The sequence below is a fragment of the Malus sylvestris genome, chromosome 9 (genome assembly GCF_916048215.2).
Source record: "Malus sylvestris chromosome 9, drMalSylv7.2, whole genome shotgun sequence".
Lineage (NCBI taxonomy): Eukaryota > Viridiplantae > Streptophyta > Magnoliopsida > Rosales > Rosaceae > Malus > Malus sylvestris.
In genome coordinates, this window is record NC_062268.1 from 7,740,493 (window position 1) to 7,758,561 (window position 18,069).

An 18,069-nucleotide genomic window follows, 5' to 3' on the forward strand; every position below is an offset into this window, starting at 1 on the left:
AGGGTACAACGGTCTAGTGATATTTAAGTGAGAGGTCTTAGGTTCGATTTTCGTTAAAAGTGAAATTGAACTACATTATTACTAGCTAATTGTAGGCTTAACATACTCTTCATCCCTTTAGTGTAAATAGTTTTGTATTTTAGTGCATTTGCCTCAGCTGAGGGCAGTGTTGGTTTCTCAGGTCTCAAATTTGGGGAAAGGTCCGAACTTGAACGGGATTCATGAGTTTTTCAGACACCCAATGGAACATAAGAAATTAATGTTTGCACTGTGTTATGTTTTTTAAGTTTCGTTACTTTGTTCTCGGGTTTCAAATTTTGGAAAAGGTCCCAACTTGAAATAGATTCATGAATTTTTCTGAAACCCAGTGGATCATAACAAATTAGTGATTAGATTGTGTTCTTATGTTTTGAAGTTTCCGTTACTTTGTTCTCCAGTGTTTGGAGAAGGTTGAAACTTTCATGAATTTCAGAAACCCAATGGAACATAAGAACTTAGTTTTTAAATTGTTTTGTTATGTTTTTGAAGTTAACATTAGAGTGGATTATTTCTGGTTTAGTGAAGATCCTTTTTGCTATCATGTTTCAGCAATTTGCCGTCTGCTTTTTTGGGCGAGAGAAACGGATTCTCTGTTTGTAGCGTATCTGTATCTCATGTCAGGTTTTTGAAGAAGACAATAGAGTGTAAGGAATCACGAATTGGAAAGCAGCCAATTGAAGTACCATCCAATGTGACAATCACTTTGGAAGAACAGGCTTTGGCAGTAAAGGGACCATTGGGGCAGCTTTCACTAACTTACCCGCAAGAAGTGCTGGTTCAGGAGGAGGATTCTGGGGCTCTAAGGGTCAGAAAGGCAGTCGAGACTAGTGTAAGAACAACCCAAGTTCATATTAGCATGCTTTGCTAGGTCACGATCAAACGTAATGAGAGAAGCTTACCTGGTGCAGTCATGGTGGTTGTTAATCATACACAAGAGCTCTGAAGAAGACATGGTTAGTTGCACAAGGAATCCTTCTACTCACTCAAGACCTTTATATTCTTATGGTGATAGAACCCTGTGTCGAAGAATGTCTTCTTGGTGAGCAGGGAACTCCTACATGTATAGAAACAACGGCTGCCAACTCCCATCTATCGTGGGTAAGTTGGTTATTGTCCCGTTGTATCAAGTTCAGTGGAAAAAGGGTTAGTGGAAGGCAATTGCATCCCAAACATTTCGAATGTGTTTCCTGAATTATAGGACGTTAGTTTTCCATGTATCAAACTCTTATTGAAATTGTATTATCCACATGTAATTCCACCTTTATCACGAGTAGTTAAGTCCATATAGGATTCTTATATCTCTCACATGGACGCTAACTAGTTGTGGTTTTGAAATTTCATGTACTACATAACTCCATTCCTTAGTGATCACTTGAGTTCTACCCAACTAGCATCTTATACACATTGATCAGTAATCATTTGGAGTTCGAATCTCAGGAAATAATGCATACAATAATGTTGCATTCACCCTGAAACCACAATCCACAAATTCCTACCTTATAATGCTAATGATGACATACATTTATACACATTCTAAACACGGTTCTTGATGCATACCCCATTTCATTCCCATTTATCCAATTTACCTTTATTGATTAAAAGTGGTTTGCCATCTTCAATCACTGGATTCCTTTTACATTTTCCTGCATAATAAAACTCAATCAAATGTTCTTTGGAAGAAAGATTAGACATTTTATTGCAAGTCATAAATTAAAACCTCATACATTCAGCAATGACAAACTTAAAGCAAGTAAACTGAGCAAAAGTAAAACATATATCAAATTGTTACTCCCACACTTCAACGGAACCCAAGTTGTCATGCACTCTAGAACCACAAGTATTTAAACCCAAACCGTATGATGTTTCCTTATACCATAAATGGATTTATCGTGCCTTTATTTAATCATACAAAACCTAGGTTTCTTCATGTATTGTCTTTGGACAGACACACCTCGAACAACAGATTTCAATCTGCTGTCAATCATCTTTATGAATCAAAGATATAATAATGATGAAGTATCGCAACATTATCAAGCACTGAAATTGATTAATGCGTACAATACATTCATTGCATTTAGTTGACAGAATAAGAAACATGATTCAACAAGAGCAACAGGAACACAAATACTTATGCATGTCAGAATGTCGATCTCACTCCCATATTTCCACTATTTGATATGTAACCTTATTGTATAACAACCATGTAAAAGATTAAGAAAACAACCAAGATTTTAAGTTTTTGGACAAGAAAACAGTCAACTTAATTTTCTTAAAAAAGTTATACCCTGAAAATATCTCAAACCATTTATACATTCCTCTCACATGAAACAACATCAAAATATGATACAAACATATTCTATCCTTTATCAAACTCCAATGAGTTTGCGTAATGCTTCCAATGAAGCCTCAATTCTGCCTTATGCAGATAATCTAGTTATTCAGTGAATAACCATGACATGCAATTTTATGTAGCACCTTTGGGCAAGAGACATAAAATATCAGTTATGCAATCTTAGTCATGCATCCTTACTTGTATAGCTATTTCACAAAAATTTCAAGTTACAACTCAAATCATGTCTTTGTACAAGGGAACAAGGTCGGCTTAAAACTTTTATAAAATACTATACATTGTATCATTGTTCAAGCCATTCACTATTTCTCTCTTTTGAAAGATTGGTCTCATGTAATGAACTATCACTCACAAAATTCAATTAAGAATCCCTTGAACAAAATTTCTTAATAATTCCCACTTTCGTGAAGATTTATTTAAACATTTGTTCAAGTATAGAGATTATTAGTGTTGATATCCTGCATAAAACTTTAGCATTTCAATTTGATTGTAGAAATCATCCAAACGTTGAATGAAAAATCAATTTTCTACACAAGTAAAATCTAATTATAGATTCTTTTCACATGTATCAGGTTGAACCTTGCAACCTACCAGCCATATTCAAGTTCAACATAAATCCCAATCTCCACTCCCCTTTGCTTTAACATACATACACAACATCGAGTTCAAACTGAAATGAAAATGTTTTGATGTGTTTATGCACTTGCTTACCGATTAAATTATGCTCACATTTCATATGCACAATAAAATATATTGCTTTACCACATCAATGCTAGAGTGAGATTCAGAATATATGTATACAATCACTTTTAGACATATTAGAATTAGACGTATTAGATATCAAAATGTATTATAGTGCAGTCAAGAAGACATTACTTGTATGCAAAAAGAGTGCAGCATCAAACAACACAGATTTATGTTACACCTTTGGGCAAAAGACATAAACTGTCAAATATGCATTATGCATGATACAAATACCGAAACAAATTTAAAGCTCTGTTTACAAGCTCCCACTGATCAAAGTGCTCCACCATTGTCAAGCTTTTGTTTAGCTTCAATGGAATGCTTATAATACCAAGCTCATTCGGTTTGAATCTTTCATCAGTCCACAATATTTCAATATAGTGCATACATATATTTGTACATATACACAATAACTGAAATAAAACTTCAACCATTAACATGGTAAAATTCACGAGCACATAAGTCCATGCTTTATTTAAAGCATAAGGCAAAATAAAATGAAAGACCAACCATTACGTTCATACAGTAGCTGAGTCAAATGATTCAACCACACCCATGTTTGCAGCGTGATTCTTGAATACCCCTACTGCCAGATTCGTCAACCGAGCTCATCAACTTTTGGCTTCATCAACTCAGTACACTTTTTACTCCCACACAACGGCACCAATTCCAAGACACAGTTCATGGAAGCAGCCCACGGGTACAAGGCAGCTGAAGAATTCACATGTTGGTAATAGCAAGCCGGCTTTGATCACTCAAAGCTCCATCCATCCATCTTGTAGTTGTATATGATTTCATACGCAAATGGAGGTGTGAAATAGTCGAGAAATACCTGGCCAGTTCAAGACAGCAACGCCCTTCAACCAATGGCCTGTGTTCAACTAACCACTTTGCAAACGCAAATGTCCCAGAAAAACAGAGAACTCACATACATTAATCGAAGAATTATAGTCCCCAGGATCAAAATATAATCAACGACAATTGAAATTAAAAGAATCGAATTTGTTTAACATTCCACCAGATACAATGTTCAAATTCACAAATCGAACCACTCAAAATATTCCCTCCTAAGCTTAATAATAAATGGACTCCAAAATCCAGAGTGATCAGATCAACTTTGGAGCTTTTATCGAAAGCAATTAAAGCCCGATGATTTCTCTCAGTAGCGATTCTAATCAATGCTATACTTTATATGTGTTCTCCTAGTAAAGACCATAATCAAAATCTCAAATAAACATTGATATAAGATCACCCCCCTGAAGGAACCCTCCAGTTCAAAATTTAATGTAGATTCAAAGACAATGATTCCATATTAACGTCACACGACAAATGTACCGTGGTAGTGACTTCAACTCAAAAATCATGAATTTCACTTTCGACTCGAAAAAGGTTTATCAATTATGAGAACCACAACTCCAAGATCGAAATAAAATCAACATTTGCCACCATAAACCCAGAAATCATCATAAACCCTCAAAAGGGTTTATAGAAAAAATGGGGCAGATAGCATACATGTAGGTATGTTCTCAGCCATATATTACGTAAATTAGCAGTGATAAATCTCAAGGTTGAGGATACGTTTGATATCACGGTATGTTGTTCGAAGAAGAGTTCTTTTTCGGAGAAAAATTAAGGTCCTGTTACAAGTTTATGCATATTGGTTGCAACATGAATATCAAATAGATATCAAGAAACTGATTTCAATCAGATACCGGATTTCAAACAGATACCAATCATCGTTTGTGAAACTAAAGCAACCATGACTACCAATTCTAGAAGGGGTGTGCTATCCACACACCTCATTTTACTTCTCACACACCCCTTGATAATTTATGTCCGTTGATCTTCTTTAATTCATCCGATCCGACTTCCGAAAATTAAAAAGGTGTGTGAGAAGTAAAATGGGGTGTGTGGATATCACACCCCTTCTAGAATGACAAAAGCGCAATGCTTACTGTGGTCTAATCTCCAAACCATATGTTCCTTTTCCTGCAATGAATAAAACTTTGGCAGCAGCATATGGCATTAGAACAATTAATCATGCTATAGAAAAACTGCAGCAATTATCATACAAATTTTATACGTGCATAAAGCATTAGGATTTCTTATTAATTAATCAGACCTAGGGCTTACTAACATGGCTCTGATACCAAATGTAAGAACAACCCAAGTTCATATTAGCATGCTTTGCTAGGTCACGATCAAACGTAATGAGAGAAGCTTACCTGGTGTGGTGGTTGTTAATCGTACACATGAGCTCTGAAGAAGACATGGTTAGTTGCACAAGGAATCCTTCTACTCACTCAAGACCTTTATATTCTTGTGATGATAGAACCCTGTGTCGAAGAATGTCTTCTTGGTGAGCAGGGAACTCCTACATGTATAGAAACAACGGCTGCCAACTCCCATCTATCGTGGGTGAGTTGGTTATTGTCCCGTTGTATCAAGTTTAGTGGAAAAAGGGTTAGTGGAAGGCAGTTGCATCCCAAACATTTCGAATGTGTTTCCTGAATTATAGGACATTAGTTTTCCACGTATCAAACTCTTATTGAAGTTGTATTATCCACATGTAATTCCACCTTTATCACTAGTAGTTAAGTCCACATAGGATTCTTACAACTAGAAGGGCCAATCAAATGCATGGCCTTTTCGGGTACATTTCTTCCATCTTAAGCCATGTACTTTAAACAATAAACCAGCCTTATTCTTCATGGTTTGTTCCTTATGTGCCTGTTTGAATAATTTTCTTAGGACGCTTACGGACAACATGGTGGTGGGGGTGCCAAAAGGATTTGATAAGAGGTTGCAACTGGTAGGCGTCGGTTACCGAGCTACTTTAGAAGGAAAGATCTTGGTACTAAGTTTTGGATTCTCCCATCCAGTTAGGATGGATATCCCTGATGGCCTACAAGTCAAGGTCGAAGAAAACACCAGAATCGTTGTTAGCGGATACGACAAGAGTGCTATCGGTCAGTTTGCAACGTCAATCAGGAAATGAAGACCCCCGGAACATTACAAAGGTAAGGGTGTGAAATATGCTGTTGAAATCATAAGAAGGAAGGAGGGAAAAGCAGGAAAGAAGAAGTAATAGCCTTGGATTGTTTCATTTTTGAATTCACATTCCTACTTGTCAAATGTGTCAGAATTATAGATCGTACTTGCATTACCGCGAGCAATTCCAGTATCTGCATTTTCACATTAAGGTAGATGCTGAAAAGTTGACCTGGCAAACGGATCGAGTCTGAACGAATCCATTCGAACCCAAGCCGTAAGGAAAAGTATAGTCAATAGCTTAAAAAATAAAAATATATTCATTTTGTTTCTTCTCACAAACACAACCCTTTTTAATTGCTCTGACCGTCAATGCTCAACCCGAACATTAAACTTTTGTGTGTGTTCATGTTGTGGCATCAGGTCGTGCATAATTTTGTCATATCGTAACAGAAAGTTATCATAAAGAAATTGGAACAATCCATATTTAGAGTTCTACACCCCAAGCTTGCAAAGGCATCTTAAGCGCTATTTTGAGCAGTTTAATGTGCCACAGGAGCTTCCGGTAGAGAACAAGCTCTCTAAATTGTTGGAATCAACTGAGTTGTACATTGAAATAACCAATCAAGGATTTTTTTATTCAAGCATTAAACTGTGGGAAGAGCTTTAATGATCAAGAGGAGATTGGTGCAGGAACCGAGGAGCATTCTGCCACTTATTCACACCCAAGGGAGGAAACAACACATGCTGATCCTAAAATCCTCCCAGAACCGAGTGTTGCCCATGTTTATGTGACACATGAACTTTTACCACAAAAATTGCAGGAATGCACTGAAACTAACGGACTGGATGGGGATGTTCACACCAAATCAGAATCTTGAAAATTACATGGCCAGCTATTGGACACAATCAATCTGGACACAGAGCAGGCTACTTATATCAATGTTTTAGATGCTGTAACAATCTGTGCACCTGCACAGCCCTTTAAACTTGAGGAAATTCATGTGGAGTCTCACAAGAAGTCTGAGAAATACAAGGAAAAAAAGATACAGTTTCTTGACAACCAAATTCTTCGTCAAGAAATTCGTCCAGTACAGAAATTATGGGTATTAAATACCAAATTTAAGTCAATTCAAGGGAAACACAAGCATCGCTGGAAGAGAGTCTATTCGATTACAAAGTTTCACTCACATAGAAGGCCAAATATGAAGGATTCAACCACTCACCTGAAACGCATAATTGATAAACATCTCATTCCATACCTACTTTTGCCCTATGATGTTGCTAAAGAGTGGTTGACTCTAAGAGCACAAGTGACGTGATCATCAATTCATTTCTCTACGTCTAGCAATAGAAGTTAACTAAACCGCTAATTGGGAGGTAACCCAATTTTTCTAACTCTTTTCTTTTGGTTTCGTTTATTTTATTTTCCTGTTTTTATTCCTAATTACAAAAATCACAACAAAAAAATCAAAAAATTGAAAAAAAAAATTGATTCTTGTTATTTTTCTTTACTTATCTCAACTACTCGTTGATTCATACATTCATCCATTCATCACAACAAAATTCATCATCACATTCATAAGAAATTCATGGGAGTCAAATTCAACACAAATGCAAGCACAGGATACAGAAGGAGCACATATGAGGTCTAGGGATACTCACAGTGGGGATGCTGAGAAGACCTCTATGCTAATGGATCCCTTCCACTCTCTCACTCTCTCACACTTCATTCAAAATATAATTGCATTGAAGTTTGGGGGTGGGGATCCAAGCAGCACAGAGAATAAGACATGATTAATTTATAGAGCTCTGCATGCATGACGAACAAGCCAATTCAACATATTGAGGCATGTGAGACAAAAATCGAAGGGAGATGGGGATAAAAACTACGTGTGAGTGTGTCAGACTAAAGCAAGATGCGATCTGCGGTTTCATCTGAGCAGGCTGTTGGTCTTGCTGTTGTGCCTTGGCCCGTTCGTTAGTGCGAAACCGAGATTTAGATTACAACCTCACCAAAATCACACACAGTTAAACAGAATAAAATACAAGAAATAAAGACACCGAAAAATTTACGAGGTTCGGCAAAAACCTGCCTACGTCCCCGGAGAGATATTGCTCTTCACTATGAGAATAACAGTACAAGTACACATGAGTTAAATCGACATAACCCAATCCCCGCTCATAGAATTTTCCCAAGAGCCTCACTCTACCCCAAAGAGTTCTTTCACCAGAGACCTTTCACTCTAGCTCTCTTGATTTCTCTCACCCGTGCCCATGTTTTCCCATGGGAGAGCCGAATGCTCTCCCCCTTTGGATGCTCTCTGATGCTTACCCTCTCACTCGGCAAGCATACTTAACATGCAGCCCCTTTCTTTCTTTACATTAAATTACAAAGAGAGCAAGCACACTTGCATGAAAGCAAACCAAAGGTTACAGATCATGCTTCCAAAGTCCAAAAGCAAACCTACTCTTGCTTTATGCTTTTCCTTTGTAGCAACTTTAAATGATGACTACAAACACAATCATGATGCATCATGAAAACATCATCATTGTCTTCCACAAAACATGCTCCTTGCTTTGCCTTTTAATCAATCCCCAAAGCCACTCAAGGGTTACTTCATTGTTGCCAGCTCAAAATATGAGCCAATCACAACAATCTCCACCTTGGCGAATATACAGTGCAAAAATCCTTGCACCATCACCAAAGTCCATTGGCCTTACGTACCAGCATACACACCCTAAATCAACCTCATTGGTCCTGTTCCGATTCAGTCACTACCAATGCATGTGCAGCTGCTGCAAGCTAAAAATCACCATTTAGCTTCCGACAGGATCTCGACACATCCTCTTCTCCTCCAGCAGGTTTTCCTCCTCTTCATTGTTTGCAACCTGGAAACTTGTCAGTGCACCCATTTCCAGCAACACCCGTCGAGCCAGACAAACATTCCTCACACTTCTCCTCCTTTAGGACCATCTCATCACCTGTGAATCCCATAACTCCACCTGCTCCAAAACCCCTGCAACACTTGAGACTATACATTACCAGGAGAAGTGTTGCTTCGAGTACCTAGAGGGCATACTTGAAGTCTTCCGCCACAAAATTGCTGCAACCCGGACTTGCACCCGTAGCACGGTGGACCCTTGCCTCCAGAACCGGATCTGAACCTGCTGTCTCTCTCAGATCCTCTTTCCAATTTTCTTCCACGATTCCAACCTTGAATAGCTTAAGCAGTCTCGTGCCCATCATCATCCATGGTCTCCTTTGTGTATCATTCCACACCAAAAAAGCTTGCACCTGCTCCAAACTTACTGTATCTTTCCATGCAGTAAAGTTTCACAAGGCTCTCGTACGAATTTGGAAGTGAGGTAAGAAGAAAGAGGCCTTTGTCTTCTTCCTCAACATCAACTTTCACAGTTGATCAAGCATCCCATGAACACGTCTTCTTCTTCAGGCTTCCATTACTCTCATTTGCCAAGAGTAAAACCGCCTCTTCCTTTAAACTGCTCAACTGAAAATTCCATGGTGGACAACAAATCTGGACCTCCAACGAACCAAAGCCCCCAACGATGCTCTGATACCAATTGTTGTGCCTTGGCCCGTTCGTTAGTGCGGAACCGAGATTCAGATTACAACCTCACCAAAATCACACACAGTTAAACAGAATAAAATACAAGAAATAAAGACACCGAAAAATTTACGAGGTTCGGCAAAAATCTGCCTACGTCCCCGGAGAGATATTGCTCTTCACTATGAGAATAACAGTACAAGTACACATGAGTTAAATCGACATAACCCAATCCCCGCTCATAGAATTTTCCCAAAAGCCTTACTCTACCCCAAAGAGTTCTTTCACCAGAGACCTTTCACTCTAGCTCTCTTGATTTCTCTCACCCGTGCCCATGTTTTCCCATGGGAGAGCCGAATGCTCTCCCCCTTTGGATGCTCTCTGATGCTTACCCTCTCACTCGGCAAGCATACTTAACATGCAACCCCTTTATTTCTTTACATTAAATTACAAAGAAAGCAAGCACACTTGCATGAAAGCAAACCAAAGGTTACGGATCATGCTTCCAAAGTCCAAAAGCAAACCTACTCTTGCTTTATGCTTTTCCTTTGTAGCAACTTTAAATGATGACTACAAACACAATCATGATGCATCATGAAAACATCATCATTGTCTTCCACAAAACATGCTCCTTGCTTTGCCTTTTAATCAAGCCCCAAAGCCACTCACGGGTTACTTCATTGTTGCCAGCTCAAAATATGAGCCAATCACAACACTTGCTGCTCGAGGTGCTGGATTTCTGAGACATGGAGGCAGCAAAAAGAGGAAGGAGGGCATCACAGTGGAGTGGTGGCTGAGCTTGGATGCTTTTGGTTTGGTTGGGTTCTGAAATCTGGAGGCTAGAGGTTTGAGAGCTCACGTGGCTCTGGGCTCGAGGTGGAGAGTTTACAGCTGTGGATGGAGAAGGATTCTCTCTCCTCTTCCCTCTTCTCTTATTTGAACGGTTACAGTTTAACCACATCAACATCTTATATTGATTTTTGGGCAAAAGACTGTTTACTACCCTCATGTTTCGTGGTTTTCAACATTTAGTACATCAAGTTTTTTTCGTCCTAGAGTCATACTTAAAGTGTAAATTTTGGGTCAGTCTCATACATCCGTTAGTCAAACTGTTAAGTCTCCCGTTAACTGTGAAGTGGCGCCCATGTGGACAATGACTGGGCGCCACGTGTCATCCACGTGAAAATTAAATAAAATAAAATAAAAAATATTTATTTATTTATTAAAAATTAAAAAATTAAAAAACCTTTATCTTCCCAAAATCCCACCCGTGCCCACCCTCCAATCACCATCTTCGACTCCACGCTCAAGAAGAAGAAGAAGAAGAAGAAGGAAAAAAAAACCCAGAAGAAGAAGAATAAGAATAAGAAAAAAAAACGAATCTACCCAGAAGAAGAAGAAGAAGGAGGAGGAAGAAGAAGAAGAATAAGAATAAGAAAAAAAAAACGAATCTACCCAGAAGAAGAAGAAGAAGAAGAAGAAGAAGAATGAAGAAGAAGAATGAAGAAGAAGAAGGAGGAGGAAAAAAAATAAAAAAATAAAAAAGAATCTGCCCAGAGGAGGAAAAAGAAGAAGAAGGAGGAGGAAGAAGAAGAAGAAGAAAAAAAAAAAGAATATGCCCAGAAGAAGAGGAAGAAGAAGAAGGAGGAGGAGGAGGAAGAAGAAAAAAAAACAAAACAAAACAAAAACGAATCTGCCCAGAAGAAGAAAAAGAAGAAAAAAAAACAAAAAATAAAAATCGAACCCAGTTCGTCCAAACCCCCCCCCCCCAAAACCCAACCTCCTGCAACCCAGAAGAAGAAGAAGAAGAAGGAGGAGGAAGAAGAAGAAAAAAAACCGAATCTGCAACCCAGAAAAAGAAGAAGAAGGAAAAAGAAGAAAAATAAAAATAAAAAAAAACCGAACTCCCCCCCCCCCCCCCAAAAAAAAAAAACCCAACCCCCTGCAACCCAGAAGAAGAAGAAGAGGAAGAAGAAGGATGAGGAGGAGGAGGAGGAGGAGGAGGAGGAAGAAGAAGAAGAAGAAAAAAAAATAAAAAAAACGATTCTGCAACCTAGAAGAAGAAGAAGAAAAAAAACCGAACCCAGTTCGTCCACCCCCCCCCCCCCCACCAAAAAAAAAACCCAACCCCCTACAACCTAGAAGAAGAAGAAGGAGGAGGAGGAGGAGGAGGAGGAAGAAGAAGAAAGAAAAAAAAGGGAACCCAGTTCGTCCCCCCTCCCCTTCCCCCCTCCAAAACCCAACCCCTACAACCCAGAAGAAGAAGGAGGAAGAAAAAGAAGAAAAAAATGGTACATGATTTTATTTTCAAAAAAATTTGGTGGGAAAAAATGTATGGTACATGGTTGTGGGAAAAAAAATTTGGGCGGGAAATTTTTTTTTTGAACCCCTAAAAAAAAGTGAAAACCCCTTCTCTAAAAAAAAAAAAAAAATCCACGTGGCGCCCAGTCATTGTCCACATGCGCGCTACGTCACAGTTAAAAGAAGACTTAATAGTTTGACTAACGGATGTATGAGACTGTCCCAAAATTTACACTTTAGGTATAACTCTGGGACGAAAAAAAATTGATGTACTAAATGTTGAAAACCACAAAACTTCAGGGTAATAAACAGTTTTTTTTCCCTTGATTTTTTTATAAGGAAAACTAATGAAAAGGGCTTGAAAACTTTGAGTTTTAATGATAAGGACAAAATAAAGGGTAAAGTGAATAGTATCAGGTTTGACTTTTTAGTGTAAAAATGTGGTTTTTCGTTAAAGTGAACAGTACCGTGGGCTTTTCGTTAAAACTCCCTTTTTTTATAAAGACAATAACACAAAAAACAATATGTAAGAGGAGATGAGTGAATGAGATAGAAATAGAAGGGGAGAGAATCATACTCCATAAGAAATGCGAGCTGATCACTCAGCTCAAATAGGTGAATGCTAGGGTACTTGACACATGAAGGCTATACGTGTGGCTTCGTGTGTGAGAGCAAGGAGAGCCTCTTCTATGCTTCCAGTTCTCGAGTTCGACTCCAGGTCAGCTCGTTCTTTTTCTTGTTTTTCTATTTTATTTGTTTTATTATATTTTCTGCTGTTTCTTTGCCTATTTTATGTTTTAGTTCATTTTAGTTTTCTTTTATTTGTCTAGATTCATTTGTTTTTCTGTCTTAGGAATTTCTAGTCGTAAGTAGTCATTTTTATTTTATTTTTATATATTTTCACACCTTAAGGACAATGTGTGATTTAAGTTTTGGAGGTGGGAAATAGAATTTTAGATTTTTAATTTCTGAGTCCATAAAAAAAATAAAAAATTCTTAAGTTAGCATCCATAGATTATTTTAAACATTTAAACAAATGGCCATGGTGAAAGTTAATCCCATAGTATAGTTTTTTCTATTTATCGTTGCTTAGACACTAATTCATGAGTTACACTTTGAAAATTGGCACTTTCACATTAACATGGTTTGTGGGTAGTGAGACTGAAACACTTACTTTTAGTCTAAGTGTATTTTAATTTTTGTTCTTAGTATAGTAAAGTTTAGTATGTGTTACAAATAAAGTAATAATTGTTCCACCCGAGACTTTGCTTAGTAATTGGGCTAGTCCTGTTTGATCAACAGTGATTCTCATGTCAAACATTAGAGTTTTGGCATGGACAGGGTGGTTAGTTGGTTTCATAGCATTTTCAGCTCGAGTTAATAAGTCCTTAGGGGTGTTCTACACCTAGTGCCCTATAGCCTTTGTGGTTTGGGAGTCATTGACCTAAAGCTCACTACATGAGTTGGATAGAAAACATAAGGGAACTGGCATTGCACGACCACTACTGTTACTTAAAATATATATATATATATATATATATATATATATATATATCAAGTTAGTATGTCTAAAATATTAAATAAAGAAGACAAAAGGTAGGGATTTTAGTCGAGTCTCCTTCACTATGTTGGTTCACTTTACACCAAAGGAAGTTTATGAATACTTTTCTAATTGATTCAAAATGGCTTAAACTCTGTGGTGGGATTAGTTAGGACTTTTGAAAAGATGTTTTAATTTTTAACGTTTTCTATGGATTGCAACTTGAAGATGAAAATTTTGTTTTAGTGAGTTTTAATAAAGTTTTTAAGTTTGTTAGTTTTTTGTTTTTGTTTTTGAGTTTTGTTTTGTTTTGTTATACATTTAAGGTAGTGAGACAAAACTAATCAAAGAGGCAAACGCACAAAAGTTGATGAGGTGCTATAAAATTGCTAAAAAGGTAACCATACTATATTCTTATTTTCTTTACAGTATAATTTCTTTTTCATATAAATTAATTTCATGTGTTACAATATTTTCTTCCGTTGCCTAGGGTGCTTTCTTAACAATCAACAGTACTGGAGAAAAACTTTGAGCGTTGCAGTAAACAATATTTGTCGTATTTTATCATTCTAGATAGAGTAATAAAACTTCTACAAGTTTTGGTGTCTGTTGCATAGATTAAATCTTTCATGGCATAGACTTTACATCTTTGAAACATAATCTTTCTTATAATTTTTAATCCCGCAGTAACGCACGGGTAGAACTTTCTAGTGCAATTCTATATACGTAGCTTATGGCACAGGGATTGGATAAAATTAGTATAAGATAAAATTTGATTAACCGAGTGCTGAGTGGGCACTGCAAAATCAACCCGCCGAAAGCAAATCTTCCTCACGTACGAAGGGAATGCAGCTGCCCATCAGCGCTCAAATCTTCCTCCCGAAGGGAATGCAGCTGCCCATCAGTGCTCGGGCTAGCTTCGTGTTTACTATCACTAGTCTTTCGCTTAAGCATGTGCTTTATCTCTGCTTCTTTCTTATCTACAAAGACCATAAGATCCTTGAAAATAGTTGACCAGAGTGAGCGTCGAGATCTCGTGTTGGTAGGCCCAATCTCCTCAACGTCCGCTTCCACAGGCTCGGGGGTAAATCTGCGGTATTGACAAAGGATCCTACAGAAGAACACCGCAAGAGCAAGGAAGCATGCAATACCGCAGATAAGAAACAGGCCCCAAAAGCTTGTTAGAGATAGCTGGTCTCCATCAACTTCATTGAGTTGAGTAGGGCACTCGTTATGCGTAAGCCACTTATTATGGATCCTTTGTAGATCACCATTCTCTGAGAGTTGAAGAATCGCAGTCGACAAGTCAACAGCAAGAGGAGAATCCTTTTGGAAGGCCTGAGACAAGGAAACTAAATATGAGAGTACAAAACAATATTGTGGCTGTCTTGTGAATTCCTAACTGACAAATGCATCATTCAATAAAATTAAAAACTGAAACACTAAGGGCCTGTTTGGTATCATATTCAAAAAATTTCATCATTACGCAAAACACTTCTTAAAAACATGTCTTAAGAACAATTTTCTTTAAAATTCAAAAACTTGTTTGGTATGAAATTCACAATTGTTTTTAAAGAAAAAAAAAACTCATCCTATGGTGTGAATTTCTAAATTCAAAGAGAGAAAAATGAGAGAGGGTAGAGAGGAAAAGGAGAGAGAAGAAAAGAAAGGGAAGAGAAAGAAATAGGAGAGTGGATCGGAGGAGAGAAAGAGAGAGAGAGAGAAATATGAGAGGATCGAAGGAGAGAAAAATATGAGGAGTGAGAGAAATGATAGAGATAAAAGATAAGGGATTAGGTGTGAGAGAAAATGGAAGAGAGAAAGAGTGATCTTTAAAGTTAAAAACTCTAAAAACCCACTTTTGGTGTTTTTAAGAAATAGGCTAATTCTTAAGTTAATTTTGAGTCCAATTTTTGAAAAGAGTCATACCAAACAAGTTTTTAACAGTTAAAACTTGAAAACTGTTTTTTAATTTAAAAAGTTAGATTCAAATAGAATACCAAACAAGCCCTGAATTTTTAACGATAATGTTATTTGTTCCTGTATAAGGCATCCATAAGAAAATAAATAAAGGCAGTGTGGTTGAAGATCAGCATTTCATGGTCAGAGTATTCATTTTCTCAAATCTAAATGTATAAATACTTACGAATCCCCATCCGCTTTTGCTAAACTCCTGCCCTACTGTCCTGAATGCGCATTTGGTGCTGGACATAAACAACTCAATGTAAGGACGCTCATCAACGATGGCAGCTACCCCACCACGTCTTGGTCCATCCGTAAGGGCTTTAATATAGGCTTCCGTGTCTTCCAACTTAACCAGTCTAGATTCCGCTATGTTCATCTCATCAACCAAATACCTCCAAACGAATGACCCGTCTTGAACTCCGATTGGATCATTACTTGATATCAAGCTGTCAATCCCTTCAATCCGTGACGTCAGCTGTTGCACCGTGAGAATTGAAGTCATACTAGCCGTGTAGCTGGAAGTGATAATTAGCACTACAAATAACCATATAATCAGCACCAGCCGTCCCAGGGTGCTCACAGTGTTCTCTCCTGCACCAAGTCCAAGTCGCAAAGGATGTTAGTAGTTAATATTACGAGTTGCATTCACGAGATAAAGGAAGATTAAGCATGAAGTACATACTGTGTGAGAAAAACATTGTGGAGAAACTAAACCTGCAAATCAAAAGCGGTATCAGTAAAAGTACTCGTATAGGCACTTATAATGGCCATAATGATGTAAAACATACTAACCAAAAAATGGTCATGAGCTGTTGGCTCGGTGGACCACGGAACTCATGATTGATCCGGTGCTCAAGAATCCAAACAACAGCTCCCACAAAAAGGAAGAAGGCACCGGTGACCAACCACATCTGATAAGTAAATGGCTTGAGGAAAGCCCAAGGGTTTGATTTTGCCTCTTTGACAGGAACAACTACAACAAGTCCCGATTCCATGTAAGGCTGTGTAAAATCAACTATTCTTGTCCTATTAGTAGTAATTGCAACATCTCCAACAGCTGCATCAAATTTCTGAAAAAGAAAAAGGAAATGAGCAAATCAAAGTTCTGATTAGACAAAACTGTATATAAAGGTGATTCTGTTAACCAAGATACTCACATTTTGCTCAACCTCGGCTACAAGACTGCTGTCCTCAGGATTCCTCTTACCATCTCCATACAACGTATACGTATGTGGCACAGCATACTGCAACAATTTTACAGCAGCTTCAAAGACATCAATACAGTATCCTCTGACCCCTAGAGGGCTCTTGTCTTTAGCCACAAAATCTTTGTAACTTACTCGATAAGGCACTCCAATATTCAGTGGCCTGCCATTGTTGGGAAGTACCCATCCCCGAGGTTTATCTTTAACTTCACCAGGCCATACAACGCTATAAAGTTGAGCAGTCGTATTCCTATTGAATGGCTTCTTATATAATATCTCTGGAGCAATGACCGAGAGACCAGTAGAATTTGACCAATAGCCAACTCTACGGGAACCAGTTCCTCCAATATTCAGAATGTCATATGCTGGACGAACTAGATATTTATCTTGATCAAACTCAATCTGACCACTTATACCTGTGAAGTTCATCTTAAGAATCGTCTGTAGATATTTTTGGCCTCCATCAAAAATACGGAGTGATGTTAAATGCAGTGTGCTTTGATCTGTGTCTTTCAACCTTCGGTCATTAGAGAAAGATACATTCCCACCTTCGTTGAAGAAAACATCAAGAGCACGGGCTGCTAGCCAAATAGAGTCGTATGCATAGAGCGCATAAGAATTGAAGCTCGGACTCCCGTCATGTTGCAATTTGCTCCATCTGGACATAAAGCGCTTTTTCAGATCAGTATCTGGGGTATGATGACGAAGAGCAACAACCCCTTGTAAGTGATTCATTGTGTCATCAGGGCCAGGGGGATTTAGTGAATCTAAATGAGAAGGAAGCCAATCCGTCGCAATCCAGACATAGCCACTGGTCATCATTCCAAGTGCATTGGCAATGGAAAAAATAGTTAAACCGGTGTCGGGATTAACATGTACAAAATAAACCCGAGATTCCATGAGGTTCACTCTCACCAACAATTCTTTGAGATCGCTTTCGGGGGCTCCAGGAGAGAAGGCAGCCTTGAATGAGATCTTAGAACGCTTCACCGCCAAGGCATCGCCTAGTATAGAAATCCCATTTCTGCCACAATCATCATCTACAAAGATTGCTATTACTTCTCTCCATCCAAAATACTCAACTAAATCAGCAACTGCATACATTTGGAAATAGTCACTCTGTGTGGTTCGGACAAAATATGGGTACTGGAGAGCAGCAAGGGAGGGGTCTGTTGCTCCAAATGATAGAAGTGGTACATGGAGCTCATTAACAACATGGGATATGACATGAGCTATTCCGGAGGATTGTGGGCCGACTGCAGCAACCACGTCCTTGTCGATCAGCTCCATAGCTGCAACGAGAAAGACATCACTTTAATTTGTAGTTTTAAGAGAGAGCGAGGCATGGATAACAATAATATTTAT

General features: G+C 38.1%; 3 protein-coding genes across 12 annotated transcripts in view; 1 reads left to right on the plus strand and 2 right to left on the minus strand.

The window, feature by feature from the left end:
• Window positions 1-18,069, minus strand: part of LOC126583320 (glutamate receptor 3.4-like) — a 148,697-nt gene that overhangs the window by 57,642 nt on the left and 72,986 nt on the right. The gene's annotated exons all lie outside the window — the stretch shown is intronic.
• Window positions 1-18,069, plus strand: part of LOC126583332 (50S ribosomal protein L6, chloroplastic-like) — a 98,374-nt gene that overhangs the window by 692 nt on the left and 79,613 nt on the right. The window contains exon 2 of one of the 3 annotated variants that reach the window (XR_007609719.1): window positions 589-907. The exons of 1 other annotated variant lie outside the window; for it this stretch is intronic. Coding sequence is in view for 1 of the 2 variants with exons in the window: in XM_050247686.1 (XP_050103643.1) it covers window positions 589-660 (72 nt within the window). In the remaining variant the exon portion in view is untranslated. The remainder of the gene's footprint in view (window positions 1-588; window positions 908-18,069) is intronic. One more of the 3 variants, XM_050247686.1, reaches the window with a different exon arrangement.
• The window catches only part of LOC126583324 (glutamate receptor 3.4-like), a 105,571-nt gene continuing 101,624 nt past the window's right edge, over window positions 14,123-18,069 (minus strand). For 4 of the 7 annotated variants that reach the window (XM_050247669.1, XM_050247668.1, XM_050247667.1 and 1 more), the window contains exons 3-7: window positions 16,657-17,996; window positions 16,292-16,569; window positions 16,182-16,213; window positions 15,681-16,090; window positions 14,124-14,872 (exon numbers count right to left, since the gene is read on the minus strand). In XM_050247669.1, coding sequence (XP_050103626.1) covers window positions 14,366-14,872; window positions 15,681-16,090; window positions 16,182-16,213; window positions 16,292-16,569; window positions 16,657-17,996 — 2,567 coding nt within the window. In that variant the 3' untranslated portion in view covers window positions 14,124-14,365. Of the gene's footprint in view, window positions 14,873-15,680; window positions 16,091-16,181; window positions 16,214-16,291; window positions 16,570-16,656; window positions 17,997-18,069 lie in introns of all 7 variants that reach the window. The other 3 variants (XM_050247671.1, XM_050247674.1, XM_050247675.1) reach the window with 3 other exon arrangements.